Source organism: Carcharodon carcharias, chromosome 36, assembly GCF_017639515.1.
Source record: "Carcharodon carcharias isolate sCarCar2 chromosome 36, sCarCar2.pri, whole genome shotgun sequence".
NCBI classification, from domain to species: domain Eukaryota; kingdom Metazoa; phylum Chordata; class Chondrichthyes; order Lamniformes; family Lamnidae; genus Carcharodon; species Carcharodon carcharias.
In genome coordinates this window covers 3,847,606-3,868,289 of record NC_054502.1, presented here as the reverse complement: position 1 = coordinate 3,868,289, position 20,684 = coordinate 3,847,606, and the positions used below count along the sequence as shown (strand labels likewise).

Genomic DNA, 20,684 nt, shown 5'->3' with positions numbered 1-20,684 from the left:
TATTAACCCCAGTGTAAACTGTGAACTCACACCTGTCAGTATTAACCCCAGTGTAAACTGTGAACTCACACCTGTCAGTATTAACCCCAGTGTAAACTGTGAACTCACACCTGTCAGTATTAACCCCAGTGTAAACTGTGAACTCACACCTGTCAGTATTAACCCCAGTGTAAACTGTGAACTCACACCTGTCAGTATTAACCCCAGTGTAAACTGTGAACTCACACCTGTCAGTATTAACCCCAGTGTAAACTGTGAACTCACACCTGTCAGTATTAACCCCAGTGTAAACTGTGAACTCACACCTGTCAGTATTAACCCCAGTGTAAACTGTGAACTCACACCTGTCAGTATTAACCCCAGTGTAAACTGTGAACTCACACCTGTCAGTATTAACCCCAGTGTAAACTGTGAACTCACACCTGTCAGTATTAACCCCAGTGTAAACTGTGAACTCACACCTGTCAGTATTAACCCCAGTGTAAACTGTGAACTCACACCTGTCAGTATTAACCCCAGTGTAAACTGTGAACTCACACCTGTCAGTATTAACCCCAGTGTAAACTGTGAACTCACACCTGTCAGTATTAACCCCAGTGTAAACTGTGAACTCACACCTGTCAGTATTAACCCCAGTGTAAACTGTGAACTCACACCTGTCAGTATTAACCCCAGTGTAAACTGTGAACTCACACCTGTCAGTATTAACCCCAGTGTAAACTGTGAACTCACACCTGTCAGTATTAACCCCAGTGTAAACTGTGAACTCACACCTGTCAGTATTAACCCCAGTGTAAACTGTGAACTCACACCTGTCAGTATTAACCCCAGTGTAAACTGTGAACTCACACCTGTCAGTATTAACCCCAGTGTAAACTGTGAACTCACACCTGTCAGTATTAACCCCAGTGTAAACTGTGAACTCACACCTGTCAGTATTAACCCCAGTGTAAACTGTGAACTCACACCTGTCAGTATTAACCCCAGTGTAAACTGTGAACTCACACCTGTCAGTATTAACCCCAGTGTAAACTGTGAACTCACACCTGTCAGTATTAACCCCAGTGTAAACTGTGAACTCACACCTGTCAGTATTAACCCCAGTGTAAACTGTGAACTCACACCTGTCAGTATTAACCCCAGTGTAAACTGTGAACTCACACCTGTCAGTATTAACCCCAGTGTAAACTGTGAACTCACACCTGTCAGTATTAACCCCAGTGTAAACTGTGAACTCACACCTGTCAGTATTAACCCCAGTGTAAACTGTGAACTCACACCTGTCAGTATTAACCCCAGTGTAAACTGTGAACTCACACCTGTCAGTATTAACCCCAGTGTAAACTGTGAACTCACACCTGTCAGTATTAACCCCAGTGTAAACTGTGAACTCACACCTGTCAGTATTAACCCCAGTGTAAACTGTGAACTCACACCTGTCAGTATTAACCCCAGTGTAAACTGTGAACTCACACCTGTCAGTATTAACCCCAGTGTAAACTGTGAACTCACACCTGTCAGTATTAACCCCAGTGTAAACTGTGAACTCACACCTGTCAGTATTAACCCCAGTGTAAACTGTGAACTCACACCTGTCAGTATTAACCCCAGTGTAAACTGTGAACTCACACCTGTCAGTATTAACCCCAGTGTAAACTGTGAACTCACACCTGTCAGTATTAACCCCAGTGTAAACTGTGAACTCACACCTGTCAGTATTAACCCCAGTGTAAACTGTGAACTCACACCTGTCAGTATTAACCCCAGTGTAAACTGTGAACTCACACCTGTCAGTATTAACCCCAGTGTAAACTGTGAACTCACACCTGTCAGTATTAACCCCAGTGTAAACTGTGAACTCACACCTGTCAGTATTAACCCCAGTGTAAACTGTGAACTCACACCTGTCAGTATTAACCCCAGTGTAAACTGTGAACTCACACCTGTCAGTATTAACCCCAGTGTAAACTGTGAACTCACACCTGTCAGTATTAACCCCAGTGTAAACTGTGAACTCACACCTGTCAGTATTAACCCCAGTGTAAACTGTGAACTCACACCTGTCAGTATTAACCCCAGTGTAAACTGTGAACTCACACCTGTCAGTATTAACCCCAGTGTAAACTGTGAACTCACACCTGTCAGTATTAACCCCAGTGTAAACTGTGAACTCACACCTGTCAGTATTAACCCCAGTGTAAACTGTGAACTCACACCTGTCAGTATTAACCCCAGTGTAAACTGTGAACTCACACCTGTCAGTATTAACCCCAGTGTAAACTGTGAACTCACACCTGTCAGTATTAACCCCAGTGTAAACTGTGAACTCACACCTGTCAGTATTAACCCCAGTGTAAACTGTGAACTCACACCTGTCAGTATTAACCCCAGTGTAAACTGTGAACTCACACCTGTCAGTATTAACCCCAGTGTAAACTGTGAACTCACACCTGTCAGTATTAACCCCAGTGTAAACTGTGAACTCACACCTGTCAGTATTAACCCCAGTGTAAACTGTGAACTCACACCTGTCAGTATTAACCCCAGTGTAAACTGTGAACTCACACCTGTCAGTATTAACCCCAGTGTAAACTGTGAACTCACACCTGTCAGTATTAACCCCAGTGTAAACTGTGAACTCACACCTGTCAGTATTAACCCCAGTGTAAACTGTGAACTCACACCTGTCAGTATTAACCCCAGTGTAAACTGTGAACTCACACCTGTCAGTATTAACCCCAGTGTAAACTGTGAACTCACACCTGTCAGTATTAACCCCAGTGTAAACTGTGAACTCACACCTGTCAGTATTAACCCCAGTGTAAACTGTGAACTCACACCTGTCAGTATTAACCCCAGTGTAAACTGTGAACTCACACCTGTCAGTATTAACCCCAGTGTAAACTGTGAACTCACACCTGTCAGTATTAACCCCAGTGTAAACTGTGAACTCACACCTGTCAGTATTAACCCCAGTGTAAACTGTGAACTCACACCTGTCAGTATTAACCCCAGTGTAAACTGTGAACTCACACCTGTCAGTATTAACCCCAGTGTAAACTGTGAACTCACACCTGTCAGTATTAACCCCAGTGTAAACTGTGAACTCACACCTGTCAGTATTAACCCCAGTGTAAACTGTGAACTCACACCTGTCAGTATTAACCCCAGTGTAAACTGTGAACTCACACCTGTCAGTATTAACCCCAGTGTAAACTGTGAACTCACACCTGTCAGTATTAACCCCAGTGTAAACTGTGAACTCACACCTGTCAGTATTAACCCCAGTGTAAACTGTGAACTCACACCTGTCAGTATTAACCCCAGTGTAAACTGTGAACTCACACCTGTCAGTATTAACCCCAGTGTAAACTGTGAACTCACACCTGTCAGTATTAACCCCAGTGTAAACTGTGAACTCACACCTGTCAGTATTAACCCCAGTGTAAACTGTGAACTCACACCTGTCAGTATTAACCCCAGTGTAAACTGTGAACTCACACCTGTCAGTATTAACCCCAGTGTAAACTGTGAACTCACACCTGTCAGTATTAACCCCAGTGTAAACTGTGAACTCACACCTGTCAGTATTAACCCCAGTGTAAACTGTGAACTCACACCTGTCAGTATTAACCCCAGTGTAAACTGTGAACTCACACCTGTCAGTATTAACCCCAGTGTAAACTGTGAACTCACACCTGTCAGTATTAACCCCAGTGTAAACTGTGAACTCACACCTGTCAGTATTAACCCCAGTGTAAACTGTGAACTCACACCTGTCAGTATTAACCCCAGTGTAAACTGTGAACTCACACCTGTCAGTATTAACCCCAGTGTAAACTGTGAACTCACACCTGTCAGTATTAACCCCAGTGTAAACTGTGAACTCACACCTGTCAGTATTAACCCCAGTGTAAACTGTGAACTCACACCTGTCAGTATTAACCCCAGTGTAAACTGTGAACTCACACCTGTCAGTATTAACCCCAGTGTAAACTGTGAACTCACACCTGTCAGTATTAACCCCAGTGTAAACTGTGAACTCACACCTGTCAGTATTAACCCCAGTGTAAACTGTGAACTCACACCTGTCAGTATTAACCCCAGTGTAAACTGTGAACTCACACCTGTCAGTATTAACCCCAGTGTAAACTGTGAACTCACACCTGTCAGTATTAACCCCAGTGTAAACTGTGAACTCACACCTGTCAGTATTAACCCCAGTGTAAACTGTGAACTCACACCTGTCAGTATTAACCCCAGTGTAAACTGTGAACTCACACCTGTCAGTATTAACCCCAGTGTAAACTGTGAACTCACACCTGTCAGTATTAACCCCAGTGTAAACTGTGAACTCACACCTGTCAGTATTAACCCCAGTGTAAACTGTGAACTCACACCTGTCAGTATTAACCCCAGTGTAAACTGTGAACTCACACCTGTCAGTATTAACCCCAGTGTAAACTGTGAACTCACACCTGTCAGTATTAACCCCAGTGTAAACTGTGAACTCACACCTGTCAGTATTAACCCCAGTGTAAACTGTGAACTCACACCTGTCAGTATTAACCCCAGTGTAAACTGTGAACTCACACCTGTCAGTATTAACCCCAGTGTAAACTGTGAACTCACACCTGTCAGTATTAACCCCAGTGTAAACTGTGAACTCACACCTGTCAGTATTAACCCCAGTGTAAACTGTGAACTCACACCTGTCAGTATTAACCCCAGTGTAAACTGTGAACTCACACCTGTCAGTATTAACCCCAGTGTAAACTGTGAACTCACACCTGTCAGTATTAACCCCAGTGTAAACTGTGAACTCACACCTGTCAGTATTAACCCCAGTGTAAACTGTGAACTCACACCTGTCAGTATTAACCCCAGTGTAAACTGTGAACTCACACCTGTCAGTATTAACCCCAGTGTAAACTGTGAACTCACACCTGTCAGTATTAACCCCAGTGTAAACTGTGAACTCACACCTGTCAGTATTAACCCCAGTGTAAACTGTGAACTCACACCTGTCAGTATTAACCCCAGTGTAAACTGTGAACTCACACCTGTCAGTATTAACCCCAGTGTAAACTGTGAACTCACACCTGTCAGTATTAACCCCAGTGTAAACTGTGAACTCACACCTGTCAGTATTAACCCCAGTGTAAACTGTGAACTCACACCTGTCAGTATTAACCCCAGTGTAAACTGTGAACTCACACCTGTCAGTATTAACCCCAGTGTAAACTGTGAACTCACACCTGTCAGTATTAACCCCAGTGTAAACTGTGAACTCACACCTGTCAGTATTAACCCCAGTGTAAACTGTGAACTCACACCTGTCAGTATTAACCCCAGTGTAAACTGTGAACTCACACCTGTCAGTATTAACCCCAGTGTAAACTGTGAACTCACACCTGTCAGTATTAACCCCAGTGTAAACTGTGAACTCACACCTGTCAGTATTAACCCCAGTGTAAACTGTGAACTCACACCTGTCAGTATTAACCCCAGTGTAAACTGTGAACTCACACCTGTCAGTATTAACCCCAGTGTAAACTGTGAACTCACACCTGTCAGTATTAACCCCAGTGTAAACTGTGAACTCACACCTGTCAGTATTAACCCCAGTGTAAACTGTGAACTCACACCTGTCAGTATTAACCCCAGTGTAAACTGTGAACTCACACCTGTCAGTATTAACCCCAGTGTAAACTGTGAACTCACACCTGTCAGTATTAACCCCAGTGTAAACTGTGAACTCACACCTGTCAGTATTAACCCCAGTGTAAACTGTGAACTCACACCTGTCAGTATTAACCCCAGTGTAAACTGTGAACTCACACCTGTCAGTATTAACCCCAGTGTAAACTGTGAACTCACACCTGTCAGTATTAACCCCAGTGTAAACTGTGAACTCACACCTGTCAGTATTAACCCCAGTGTAAACTGTGAACTCACACCTGTCAGTATTAACCCCAGTGTAAACTGTGAACTCACACCTGTCAGTATTAACCCCAGTGTAAACTGTGAACTCACACCTGTCAGTATTAACCCCAGTGTAAACTGTGAACTCACACCTGTCAGTATTAACCCAGTGTAAACTGTGAACTCACACCTGTCAGTATTAACCCCAGTGTAAACTGTGAACTCACACCTGTCAGTATTAACCCCAGTGTAAACTGTGAACTCACACCTGTCAGTATTAACCCCAGTGTAAACTGTGAACTCACACCTGTCAGTATTAACCCCAGTGTAAACTGTGAACTCACACCTGTCAGTATTAACCCCAGTGTAAACTGTGAACTCACACCTGTCAGTATTAACCCCAGTGTAAACTGTGAACTCACACCTGTCAGTATTAACCCCAGTGTAAACTGTGAACTCACACCTGTCAGTATTAACCCCAGTGTAAACTGTGAACTCACACCTGTCAGTATTAACCCCAGTGTAAACTGTGAACTCACACCTGTCAGTATTAACCCCAGTGTAAACTGTGAACTCACACCTGTCAGTATTAACCCCAGTGTAAACTGTGAACTCACACCTGTCAGTATTAACCCCAGTGTAAACTGTGAACTCACACCTGTCAGTATTAACCCCAGTGTAAACTGTGAACTCACACCTGTCAGTATTAACCCCAGTGTAAACTGTGAACTCACACCTGTCAGTATTAACCCCAGTGTAAACTGTGAACTCACACCTGTCAGTATTAACCCCAGTGTAAACTGTGAACTCACACCTGTCAGTATTAACCCCAGTGTAAACTGTGAACTCACACCTGTCAGTATTAACCCCAGTGTAAACTGTGAACTCACACCTGTCAGTATTAACCCCAGTGTAAACTGTGAACTCACACCTGTCAGTATTAACCCCAGTGTAAACTGTGAACTCACACCTGTCAGTATTAACCCCAGTGTAAACTGTGAACTCACACCTGTCAGTATTAACCCCAGTGTAAACTGTGAACTCACACCTGTCAGTATTAACCCCAGTGTAAACTGTGAACTCACACCTGTCAGTATTAACCCCAGTGTAAACTGTGAACTCACACCTGTCAGTATTAACCCCAGTGTAAACTGTGAACTCACACCTGTCAGTATTAACCCCAGTGTAAACTGTGAACTCACACCTGTCAGTATTAACCCCAGTGTAAACTGTGAACTCACACCTGTCAGTATTAACCCCAGTGTAAACTGTGAACTCACACCTGTCAGTATTAACCCCAGTGTAAACTGTGAACTCACACCTGTCAGTATTAACCCCAGTGTAAACTGTGAACTCACACCTGTCAGTATTAATCCCAGTGTAAACTGTGAACTCACACCTGTCAGTATTAACCCCAGTGTAAACTGTGAACTCACACCTGTCAGTATTAATCCCAGTGTAAACTGTGAACTCACACCTGACAGTATTAACCCCAGTGTAAACTGTGAACTCACACCTGTCAGTATTAACCCCAGTGTAAACTGTGAACTCACACCTGTCAGTATTAACCCCAGTGTAAACTGTGAACTCACACCTGTCAGTATTAACCCCAGTGTAAACTGTGAACTCACACCTGTCAGTATTAACCCCAGTGTAAACTGTGAACTCACACCTGTCAGTATTAACCCCAGTGTAAACTGTGAACTCAAACCTGTCAGTATTAATCCCAGTGTAAACTGTGAACTCACACCTGTCAGTATTAACCCCAGTGTAAACTGTGAACTCACACCTGTCAGTATTAACCCCAGTGTAAACTGTGAACTCACACCTGTCAGTATTAACCCCAGTGTAAACTGTGAACTCACACCTGTCAGTATTAACCCCAGTGTAAACTGTGAACTCACACCTGTCAGTATTAATCCCAGTGTAAACTGTGAACTCACACCTGTCAGTATTAATCCCAGTGTAAACTGTGAACTCACACCTGTCAGTTTTAATCCCCGTGTAAACTGTGAACTCACACCTGTCAGTATTAACTCAGGTGTAAACTGTGAACTCACACCTGTCAGTATTAACTCAGGTGTAAACTGTGAACTCACACCTGTCAGTATTAACTCAGGTGTAAACTGTGAACTCACACCTGTCAGTATTAATCCCAGTGTAAACTGTGAACTCACACCTGTCAGTATTAACCCCAGTGTAAACTGTGAACTCACACCTGTCAGTATTAACCCAGTGTAAACTGTGAACTCACACCTGTCAGCATTAACCCCAGTGTAAACTGTGAACTCACACCTGTCAGCATTAACCCCAGTGTAAACTGTGAACTCACACCTGTCAGTATTAACCCCAGTGTAAACTGTGAACTCACACCTGTCAGTATTAACCCCAGTGTAAACTGTGAACTCACACCTGTCAGTATTAACCCCAGTGTAAACTGTGAACTCACACCTGTCGGTATTAACCCCAGTGTAAACTGTGAACTCACACCTGTCGGTATTAACCCCAGTGTGAACTGTGAACTCACACCTGTCGGTATTAACCCCAGTGTGAACTGTGAACTCACACCTGTCGGTATTAACCCCAGTGTGAACTGTGACCTCACACCTGTCGGTATTAACCCCAGTGTGAACTGTGAACTCACACCTGTCGGTATTAACCCCAGTGTAAACTGTGAACTCACACCTGTCGGTATTAACCCCAGTGTAAACTGTGAACTCACACCTGTCAGGTATTAACCCCAGTGTAAACTGTGAACTCACACCTGTCAGTATTAACCCCAGTGTAAACTGTGAACTCACACCTTCAGTATTAACCCCAGTGTAAACTGTGAACTCACACCTGTCAGTATTAACCCCAGTGTAAACTGTGAACTCACACCTGTCAGTATTAACCCCAGTGTAAACTGTGAACTCACACCTGTCAGTATTAACCCCAGTGTAAACTGTGAACTCACACCTGTCAGTATTAACCCCAGTGTAAACTGTGAACTCACACCTGTCAGTATTAACCCCAGTGTAAACTGTGAACTCACACCTGTCAGTATTAACCCCAGTGTAAACTGTGAACTCACACCTGTCAGTATTAACCCCAGTGTAAACTGTGAACTCACACCTGTCAGTATTAACCCCAGTGTAAACTGTGAACTCACACCTGTCAGTATTAACCCCAGTGTAAACTGTGAACTCACACCTGTCAGTATTAACCCCAGTGTAAACTGTGAACTCACACCTGTCAGTATTAACCCCAGTGTAAACTGTGAACTCACACCTGTCAGTATTAACCCCAGTGTAAACTGTGAACTCACACCTGTCAGTATTAACCCCAGTGTAAACTGTGAACTCACACCTGTCAGTATTAACCCCAGTGTAAACTGTGAACTCACACCTGTCAGTATTAACCCCAGTGTAAACTGTGAACTCACACCTGTCAGTATTAACCCCAGTGTAAACTGTGAACTCACACCTGTCAGTATTAACCCCAGTGTAAACTGTGAACTCACACCTGTCAGTATTAACCCCAGTGTAAACTGTGAACTCACACCTGTCAGTATTAACCCCAGTGTAAACTGTGAACTCACACCTGTCAGTATTAACCCCAGTGTAAACTGTGAACTCACACCTGTCAGTATTAACCCCAGTGTAAACTGTGAACTCACACCTGTCAGTATTAACCCCAGTGTAAACTGTGAACTCACACCTGTCAGTATTAACCCCAGTGTAAACTGTGAACTCACACCTGTCAGTATTAACCCCAGTGTAAACTGTGAACTCACACCTGTCAGTATTAACCCCAGTGTAAACTGTGAACTCACACCTGTCAGTATTAACCCCAGTGTAAACTGTGAACTCACACCTGTCAGTATTAACCCCAGTGTAAACTGTGAACTCACACCTGTCAGTATTAACCCCAGTGTAAACTGTGAACTCACACCTGTCAGTATTAACCCCAGTGTAAACTGTGAACTCACACCTGTCAGTATTAACCCCAGTGTAAACTGTGAACTCACACCTGTCAGTATTAACCCCAGGGTAAACTGTGAACTCACACCTGTCAGTATTAACCCCAGTGTAAACTGTGAACTCACACCTGTCAGTATTAACCCCAGTGTAAACTGTGAACTCACACCTGTCAGTATTAACCCCAGTGTAAACTGTGAACTCACACCTGTCAGTATTAACCCCAGTGTAAACTGTGAACTCACACCTGTCAGTATTAACCCCAGTGTAAACTGTGACCTCACACCTGTCAGTATTAACCCCAGTGTAAACTGTGACCTCACACCTGTCAGTATTAATCCCAGTGTAAACTGTGAACTCACACCTGTCAGTATTAATCCCAGTGTAAACTGTGAACTCACACCTGTCAGTATTAACCCCAGTGTAAACTGTGAACTCACACCTGTCAGTATTAACCCCAGTGTAAACTGTGAACTCACACCTGTCAGTATTAACCCCAGTGTAAACTGTGAACTCACACCTGTCAGTATTAACCCCAGTGTAAACTGTGAACTCACACCTGTCAGTATTAACCCCAGTGTAAACTGTGACCTCACACCTGTCAGTATTAACCCCAGTGTAAACTGTGAACTCACACCTGTCAGTATTAACCCCAGTGTAAACTGTGAACTCACACCTGTCAGTATTAACCCCAGTGTAAACTGTGAACTCACACCTGTCAGTATTAACCCCAGTGTAAACTGTGAACTCACACCTGTCAGTATTAACCCCAGTGTAAACTGTGAACTCACACCTGTCAGTATTAACCCCAGTGTAAACTGTGAACTCACACCTGTCAGTATTAACCCCAGTGTAAACTGTGAACTCACACCTGTCAGTATTAACCCCAGTGTAAACTGTGAACTCACACCTGTCAGTATTAACCCCAGTGTAAACCTGTGAACTCACACCTGTCAGTATTAACCCCAGTGTAAACCGTGAACTCACACCTGTCAGTATTAACCCCAGTGTAAACCGTGAACTCACACCTGTCAGTATTAACCCCAGTGTAAACCGTGAACTCACACCTGTCAGTATTAACCCCAGTGTAAACTGTGAACTCACACCTGTCAGTATTAACCCCAGTGTAAACTGTGAACTCACACCTGTCAGTATTAACCCCAGTGTAAACTGTGAACTCACACCTGTCAGTATTAACCCCAGTGTAAACTGTGAACTCACACCTGTCAGTATTAACCCCAGTGTAAACTGTGAACTCACACCTGTCAGTATTAACCCCAGTGTAAACTGTGAACTCACACCTGTCAGTATTAACCCCAGTGTAAACTGTGAACTCACACCTGTCAGTATTAACCCCAGTGTAAACTGTGAACTCACACCTGTCAGTATTAACCCCAGTGTAAACTGTGAAGTCACACCTGTCAGTATTAACCCCAGTGTAAACTGTGAACTCACACCTGTCAGTATTAACCCCAGTGTAAACTGTGAACTCACACCTGTCAGTATTAACCCCAGTGTAAACTGTGAACTCACACCTGTCAGTATTAACCCCAGTGTAAACTGTGAACTCACACCTGTCAGTATTAACCCCAGTGTAAACTGTGAACTCACACCTGTCAGTATTAACCCCAGTGTAAACTGTGAACTCACACCTTCAGTATTAACCCCAGTGTAAACTGTGAACTCACACCTGTCAGTATTAACCCCAGTGTAAACTGTGAACTCACACCTGCCAGTATTAACCCCAGTGTAAACTGTGAACTCACACCTGTCAGTATTAATCCCAGTGTAAACTGTGAACTCACACCTGTCAGTATTAACCCCAGTGTAAACTGTGAACTCACACCTGTCAGTATTAACCCCAGTGTAAACTGTGAACTCACACCTGTCAGTATTAACCCCAGTGTAAACTGTGAACTCACACCTGTCAGTATTAACCCCAGAGTAAACTGTGAACTCACACCTGTCAGTATTAACCCCAGTGTAAACTGTGAACTCACACCTGTCAGTATTAACCCCAGGGTAAACTGTGAACTCACACCTGTCAATATTAACCCCAGTGTAAACTGTGAACTCACACCTGTCAGTATTAACCCCAGTGTAAACTGTGAACTCACAACTTCAGTATTAACCCCAGTGTAAACTGTGAACTCACACCTGTCAGTATTAACCCCAGTGTAAACTGTGAACTCACACCTGTCAGTATTAACCCCAGTGTAAACTGTGAACTCACACCTGTCAGTATTAACCCCAGTGTAAACTGTGAACTCACACCTTCAGTATTAACCCCAGTGTAAACTGTGAACTCACACCTGTCAGTATTAACCCCAGTGTAAACTGTGAACTCACACCTGTCAGTATTAACCCCAGTGTAAACTGTGAACTCACACCTGTCAGTATTAACCCCAGTGTAAACTGTGAACTCACACCTGTCAGTATTAACCCCAGTGTAAACTGTGAACTCACACCTGTCAGTATTAACCCCAGTGTAAACTGTTAACTCACACCTGTCATTATTAACCCCAGTGTAAACTGTGAACTCACACCTGTCAGTATTAACCCCAGTGTAAACTGTGAACTCACACCTGTCAGTATTAACCCCAGTGTAAACTGTGAACTCACACCTGTCAGTATTAACCCCAGTGTAAACTGTGAACTCACACCTGTCAGTATTAACCCCAGTGTAAACTGTGAACTCACACCTGTCAGTATAAACCCCAGGGTAAACTGTGAACTCACACCTGTCAGTATTAACCCCAGGGTAAACTGTGAACTCACACCTGTCAGTATTAACTCCAGTGTAAACTGTGAACTCACACCTGTCAGTATTAACCCCAGTGTAAACTGTGAACTCACACCTGTCAGTATTAACCCCAGTGTAAACTGTGAACTCACACCTGTCAGTATTAACCCCAGTGTAAACTGTGAACTCACACCTGTCAGTATTAACCCCAGTGTAAACTGTGAACTCACACCTTCAGTATTAACCCCAGTGTAAACTGTGAACTCACACCTGTCAGTATTAACCCCAGTGTAAACTGTGAACTCACACCTGTCAGTATTAACCCCAGTGTAAACTGTGAACTCACACCTGTCAGTATTAATCCCAGTGTAAACTGTGAACTCACACCTGTCAGTATTAACCCCAGTGTAAACTGTGAACTCACACCTGTCAGTATTAACCCCAGTGTAAACTGTGAACTCACACCTGTCAGTATTAACCCCAGTGTAAACTGTGAACTCACACCTGTCAGTATTAACCCCAGTGTAAACTGTGAACTCACACCTGTCAATATTAACCCCAGGGTAAACTGTGAACTCACACCTGTCAATATTAACCCCAGTGTAAACTGTGAACTCACACCTGTCAGTATTAACCCCAGTGTAAACTGTGAACTCACAACTTCAGTATTAACCCCAGTGTAAACTGTGAACTCACACCTGTCAGTATTAACCCCAGTGTAAACTGTGAACTCACACCTGTCAGTATTAACCCAGTGTAAACTGTGAACTCACACCTGTCAGTATTAACCCCAGTGTAAACTGTGAACTCACACCTGTCAGTATTAACCCCAGTGTAAACTGTGAACTCACACCTTCAGTATTAACCCCAGTGTAAACTGTGAACTCACACCTGTCAGTATTAACCCCAGTGTAAACTGTGAACTCACACCTGTCAGTATTAACCACAGTGTAAACTGTGAACTCACACCTGTCAGTATTAACCCCAGTGTAAACTGTGAACTCACACCTGTCAGTATTAACCCCAGTGTAAACTGTGAACTCACACCTGTCATTATTAACCCCAGTGTAAACTGTGAACTCACACCTGTCAGTATTAACCCCAGTGTAAACTGTGAACTCACACCTGTCAGTATTAACCCCAGTGTAAACTGTGAACTCACACCTGTCAGTATTAACCCCAGTGTAAACTGTGAACTCACACCTGTCAGTATTAACCCCATTGTAAACTGTGACCTCACACCTGTCAGTATTAACCCCAGTGTAAACTGTGAACTCACACCTGCCAGTATTAACCCCAGTGTGAACTGTGACCTCACACCTGTCAGTATTAACCCCAGTGTAAACTGTGAACTCACTGACCTGGACAAGGATTCGAGGTCTCTGTGCTGAAGGGAAAGGAACATTGTGCAAGAAGTTCGAGATGTGTCTGAAATGTGTCAGAAAATTTGAAATTATTCTTTGTTTTTTAACAACAGGAAACAATCAAACTCGAAGGAGCAGGAGATCCAGGGAAGGGTCTGTTTCCACTCACTTTTCGATTGGTAAGACGTGGGGCCCAGATATCGAGTAGCGGTACACAAAAGTTAGAAATTTCTGGAACACATCAAAAAAAGGCCAATGGGACAGGACGCAGATACTCTTCTTGGTCTGGACAGATTTGGTGAGAATGGGTCTGCGATCGATCACACTGAGCAGTCCCAGGCTGAGCCGTTGTTTATCAGTTAGCTTATCACGGCCGAACGATTCATAAAACTGGATCGCTGCCCCGTAAACCTGCCAAAGACAACAGCTGTTAAAGCCTCCATTCCCTGCCTGAGCCTCCCCCTCTCCCCAGTCAGCTCCCCTATCCCTGTCCCTCCAGTCAGCTCCCCTATCCCTGTCCCTGTCCCTCCAGTCAGCTCCCCTATCCCTGTCCCTGTCCCTCCAGTCAGCTCCCCTATCCCTGTCCCTGTCCCTCCAGTCAGCTCCCCTATCCCTATCCCTGTCCCTCCAGTCAGCTCCCCTATCCCTATCCCTGTCCCTCCAGTCGGCTCCCCTATCCCTGTCCCTCCAGTCAGCTCCCCTATCCCTGTCCCTGTCCCTCCAGTCAGCTCCCCTATCCCTATCCCTGTCCCTCCAGTCAGCTCCCCTATCCCTGTCCCTGTCCCTCCAGTCAGCTCCCCTATCCCTGTCCCTGTCCCTCCAGTCAGCTCCCCTATCCCTGTCCCTGTCCCTCCAGTCAGCTCCCCTATCCCTGTCCCTGTCCCTCCAGTCAGCTCCCCTATCCCTGTCCCTGTCCCTCCAGTCAGCTCCCCTATCCCTGTCCCTGTCCCTCCAGTCAGCTCCCCTATCCCTGTCCCTCCAGTCAGCTCCCCTATCCCTGTCCCTCCAGTCAGCTCCCCTATCCCTGACCCTCCAGTCAGCTCCCCTATCCCTGTCCCTCCAGTCAGCTCCCCTATCCCTGACCCTGTCCCTCCAGTCAGCTCCCCTATCCCTGTCCCTGTCCCTCCAGTCAGCTCCCCTATCCCTGTCCCTGTCCCTCCAGTCAGCTCCCCTATCCCTATCCCTGTCCCTCCAGTCAGCTCCTCTATCCCTGTCCCTCCAGTCAGCTCCCCTATCCCTGTCCCTGTCCCTCCAGTCAGCTCCCCTATCCCTGTCCCTCCAGTCAGCTCCCCTATCCCTGTCCCTGTCCCTCCAGTCAGCTCCCCTATCCCTGTCCTCCCTCCAGTCAGCTCCCCTATCCCTGTCCCTGTCCCTCCAGTCAGCTCCCCTATCCCTGTCCCTGTCCCTCCAGTCAGCTCCCCTATCCCTATCCCTGTCCCTCCAGTCAGCTCCCCTATCCCTGTCCCTGTCCCTCCAGTCAGCTCCCTATCCCTGTCCCTCCAGTCAGCTCCCCTATCCCTGTCCCTGTCCCTCCAGTCAGCTCCGCTATCCCTGTCCCTGTCCTTCCAGTCAGCTCCCTATCCCTGTCCCTCCAGTCAGCTTCCCTATCCCTGTCCCTCCAGTCAGCTCCCCTATCCCTGTCCCTGTCCCTCCAGTCAGCTCCCCTATCCCTGTCCCTCCAGTCAGCTCCCCTATCCCTGTCCCTGTCCCTCCAGTCAGCTCCCCTATCCCTATCCCTGTCCCTCCAGTCAGCTCCCCTATCCCTGTCCCTATCCCTCCAGTCAGCTCCCCTATCCCTGTCCCTGTCCCTCCAGTCAGCTCCTATATCCCTGCCCCTGTCCCTCCAGTCAGCTCCCCTATCCCTGTCCCTGTCCCTCCAGTCAGCTCCCCTATCCCTGTCCCTCCAGTCAGCTCCCCTATCCCTGTCCCTGTCCCTCCAGTCAGCTCCCCTATCCCTGTCCCTGTCCCTCCAGTGGGCTCCCCTATCCCTGTCCCTCCAGTCAGCTCCCCTATCCCTGTCCCTGTCCCTCCAGTCAGCTCCCCTATCCCTGTCCCTGTCCCTCCAGTCAGCTCCCCTATCCCTGTCCCTGTCCCTCCAGTCAGCTCCCCTATCCCTGTCCCTGTCCCTCCAGTCAGCTCCCCTATCCCTGTCCCTGTCCCTCCAGTCAGCTCCCCTATCCCTGTCCCTGTCCCTCCAGTCAGCTCCCCTATCCCTGTCCCTCCAGTCAGCTCCCCTATCCCTATCCCTGTCCCTCCAGTCGGCTCCCCTATCCCTGTCCCTATCCCTCCAGTCAGCTCCCCTATCCCTGTCCCTGTCCCTCCAGTCAGCTCCCCTATCCCTGTCCCTGTCCCTCCAGTCAGCTCCCCTATCCCTGTCCCTGTCCCTCCAGTCAGCTCCCCTATCCCTATCCCTGTCCCTCCAGTCAGCTCCCCTATCCCTGTCCCTGTCCCTCCAGTCAGCTCCCCTATCCCTATCCCTGTCCCTCCAGTCAGCTCCCCTATCCCTGTCCCTGTCCCTCCAGTCATCTCCCCTATCCCTGTCCCTGTCCCTCCAGTCAGCTCCCCTATCCCTATCCCTGTCCCTCCAGTCAGCTCCCCTATCCCTGTCCCTCCAGTCAGCTCCCCTATCCCTGTCCCTCCAGTCAGCTCCCCTATCCCTATCCCTGTCCCTCCAGTCAGCTCCCCTATCCCTGTCCCTGTCCCTCCAGTCAGCTCCCCTATCCCTGTCCCTGTCCCTCCAGTCAGCTCCCCTATCCCTATCCCTGTCCCTCCAGTCAGCTCCCCTATCCCTATCCCTGTCCCTCCAGTCAGCTCCCCTATCCCTGTCCCTGTCCCTCCAGTCAGCTCCCCTATCCCTGTCCCTGTCCCTCCAGTCAGCTCCCCTATCCCTGTCCTGTCCCTCCAGTCAGCTCCCCTATCCCTGTCCCTGTCCCTCCAGTCAGCTCCCCTATCCCTATCCCTGTCCCTCCAGTCAGCTCCCCTATCCCTGTCCCTGTCCCTCCAGTCAGCTCCCCTATCCCTGTCCCTGTCCCTCCAGTCAGCTCCCCTATCCCTGTCCCTGTCCCTCCAGTCAGCTCCCCTATCCCTGTCCCTGTCCCTCCAGTCAGCTCCCCTATCCCTGTCCCTGTCCCTCCAGTCAGCTCCCCTATCCCTGTCCCTGTCCCTCCAGTCAGCTCCCCTATCCCTGTCCCTGTCCCTCCAGTCAGCTCCCCTATCCCTGTCCCTGTCCCTCCAGTCAGCTCCCCTATCCCTGTCCCTGTCCCTCCAGTCAGCTCCCCTATCCCTGTCCCTGTCCCTCCAGTCAGCTCCCCTATCCCTGTCCCTGTCCCTCCAGTCAGCTCCCCTATCCCTGTCCCTGTCCCTCCAGTCAGCTCCCCTATCCCTGTCCCTGTCCCTCCAGTCAGCTCCCCTATCCCTGTCCCTGTCCCTCCAGTCAGCTCCCCTATCCCTGTCCCTGTCCCTCCAGTCAGCTCCCCTATCCCTGTCCCTGTCCCTCCAGTCAGCTCCCCTATCCCTGTCCCTCCAGTCAGCTCCCCTATCCCTGTCCCTGTCCCTCCAGTCAGCTCCCCTATCCCTGTCCCTGTCCCTCCAGTCAGCTCCCCTATCCCTGTCCCTGTCCCTCCAGTCAGCTCCCCTATCCCTGTCCCTGTCCCTCCAGTCAGCTCCCCTATCCCTGTCCCTGTCCCTCCAGTCAGCTCCCCTATCCCTGTCCCTGTCCCTCCAGTCAGCTCCCCTATCCCTGTCCCTGTCCCTCCAGTCAGCTCCCCTATCCCTGTCCCTGTCCCTCCAGTCAGCTCCCCTATCCCTGTCCCTGTCCTCCAGTCAGCTCCCCTATCCCTGTCCCTGTCCCTCCAGTCAGCTCCCCTATCCCTGTCCCTGTCCCTCCAGTCAGCTCCCCTATCCCTGTCCCTGTCCCTCCAGTCAGCTCCCCTATCCCTGTCCCTGTCCCTCCAGTCAGCTCCCCTATCCCTGTCCCTGTCCCTCCAGTCAGCTCCCCTATCCTGTCCCTGTCCCTCCAGTCAGCTCCCCTATCCCTGTCCCTGTCCCTCCAGTCAGCTCCCCTATCCCTGTCCCTGTCCCTCCAGTCAGCTCCCCTATCCCTGTCCCTGTCCCTCCAGTCAGCTCCCCTATCCCTGTCCCTGTCCCTCCAGTCAGCTCCCCTATCCCTGTCCCTGTCCCTCCAGTCAGCTCCCCTATCCCTGTCCCTGTCCCTCCAGTCAGCTCCCCTATCCCTGTCCCTGTCCCTCCAGTCAGCTCCCCTATCCCTGTCCCTGTCCCTCAGTCAGCTCCCCTATCCCTGTCCCTGTCCCTCCAGTCAGCTCCCCTATCCCTGTCCCTGTCCCTCCAGTCAGCTCCCCTATCCCTGTCCCTGTCCCTCCAGTCAGCTCCCCTATCCCTGTCCCTGTCCCTCCAGTCAGCTCCCCTATCCCTGTCCCTGTCCCTCCAGTCAGCTCCCCTATCCCTGTCCCTGTCCCTCCAGTCAGCTCCCCTATCCCTGTCCCTGTCCCTCCAGTCAGCTCCCCTATCCCTGTCCCTGTCCCTCCAGTCAGCTCCCCTATCCCTGTCCCTGTCCCTCCAGTCAGCTCCCCTATCCCTGTCCCTGTCCCTCCAGTCAGCTCCCCTATCCCTGTCCCTGTCCCTCCAGTCAGCTCCCCTATCCCTATCCCTGTCCCTCCAGTCAGCTCCCCTATCCCTGTCCCTGTCCCTCCAGTCAGCTCCCCTATCCCTGTCCCTGTCCCTCCAGTCAGCTCCCCTATCCCTGTCCCTCCAGTCAGCTCCCCTATCCCTGTCCCTGTCCCTCCAGTCAGCTCCCCTATCCCTGTCCCTGTCCCTCCAGTCAGCTCCCCTATCCCTATCCCTGTCCCTCCAGTCAGCTCCCCTATCCCTGTCCCTGTCCCTCCAGTCAGCTCCCCTATCCCTGTCCCTCCAGTCAGCTCCCCTATCCCTGTCCCTCCAGTCAGCTCCCCTATCCCTGTCCCTGTCCCTCCAGTCAGCTCCCCTATCCCTGTCCCTGTCCCTCCAGTCAGCTCCCCTATCCCTGTCCCTGTCCCTCCAGTCAGCTCCCCTATCCCTGTCCCTCCAGTCAGCTCCCCTATCCCTGTCCCTCCAGTCAGCTCCCCTATCCCTGTCCCTCCAGTCAGCTCCCCTATCCCTGTCCCTGTCCCTCCAGTCAGCTCCCCTATCCCTGTCCCTGTCCCTCCAGTCAGCTCCCCTATCCCTGTCCCTGTCCCTCCAGTCAGCTCCCCTATCCCTGTCCCTGTCCCTCCAGTCAGCTCCCCTATCCCTGTCCTGTCCCTCCAGTCAGCTCCCCTATCCCTGTCCCTCCAGTCAGCTCCCCTATCCCTGTCCTGTCCCTCCAGTCAGCTCCCCTTTCCCTGTCCCTGTCCCTCCAGTCAGCTCCCCTTTCCCTGTCCCTCCAGTCAGCTCCCCTATCCCTGTCCCTGTACTCAGTCAGCTCCCCTATCCCTGTCCCTCCAGTCAGCTCCCCTATCCCTGTCCCTCCAGTCAGCTCCCCTATCCCTGTCCCTGTCCCTCCAGTCAGCTCCCCTATCCCTGTCCCTCCAGTCAGCTCCCCTATCCCTGTCCCTGTCCCTCCAGTCAGCTCCCCTATCCCTGTCCCTGTCCCTCCAGTCAGCTCCCCTATCCCTGTCCCTGTCCCTCCAGTCAGCTCCCCTATCCCTGTCCCTCCAGTCAGCTCCCCTATCCCTGTCCCTGTCCTCCAGTCAGCTCCCCTATCCCTGTCCCTGTCCCTCCAGTCAGCTCCCCTATCCCTGTCCCTGTCCCTCCAGTCAGCTCCCCTATCCCTGTCCCTGTCCCTCCAGTCAGCTCCCCTATCCCTGTCCCTGTCCCTCCAGTCAGCTCCCCTATCCCTGTCCCTCCAGTCAGCTCCCCTATCCCTTCCTGTCCCTCCAGTCAGCTCCCCTATCCCTGTCCCTGTCCTCAGTCAGCTCCCCTATCCCTGTCCCTGTCCCTCCAGTCAGCTCCCCTATCCCTGTCCCTGTCCCTCCAGTCAGCTCCCCTATCCCTGTCCCTCCAGTCAGCTCCCCTATCCCTGTCCTGTCCCTCCAGTCAGCTCCCCTATCCCTGTCCCTGTCCCTCCAGTCAGCTCCCCTATCCCTGTCCCTGTCCTCAGTCAGCTCCCCTATCCCTGTCCCTGTCCCTCCAGTCAGCTCCCCTATCCCTGTCCCTGTCCCTCCAGTCAGCTCCCCTATCCCTGTCCCTGTCCCTCCAGTCAGCTCCCCTATCCCTGTCCCTGTCCCTCCAGTCAGCTCCCCTATCCTGTCCCTGTCCCTCCAGTCAGCTCCCCTATCCCTGTCCCTGTCCCTCCAGTCAGCTCCCCTATCCCTGTCCCTGTCCCTCCAGTCAGCTCCCCTATCCCTGTCCCTGTCCCTCCAGTCAGCTCCCCTATCCCTGTCCCTGTCCCTCCAGTCAGCTCCCCTATCCGTCCCTGTCCCTCCAGTCAGCTCCCCTATCCCTGTCCCTGTCCCTCCAGTCAGCTCCCCTATCCCTGTCCCTGTCCCTCCAGTCAGCTCCCCTATCCTTCCCTGTCCCTCCAGTCAGCTCCCCTATCCCTGTCCCTCCAGTCAGCTCCCCTATCCTGTCCTGTCCCTCCAGTCAGCTCCCCTATCCCTGTCCCTGTCCCTCCAGTCAGCTCCCCTATCCCTGTCCCTGTCCCTCCAGTCAGCTCCCCTA

At 49.5% G+C, this 20,684-nt stretch overlaps 1 protein-coding gene across 1 annotated transcript in view; it reads right to left on the bottom strand.

Moving 5' to 3' along the window:
- LOC121272863 (DENN domain-containing protein 4B-like) overlaps positions 1 to 20,684 on the bottom strand; it is a 248,265-nt gene that overhangs the window by 79,897 nt on the left and 147,684 nt on the right. The window contains exons 6-7 of the mRNA XM_041179697.1: positions 14,161 to 14,402; positions 13,989 to 14,055 (exon numbers count right to left, since the gene is read on the bottom strand). Of these exons, the coding sequence (XP_041035631.1) occupies positions 13,989 to 14,055; positions 14,161 to 14,402 (309 nt within the window). The remainder of the gene's footprint in view (positions 1 to 13,988; positions 14,056 to 14,160; positions 14,403 to 20,684) is intronic.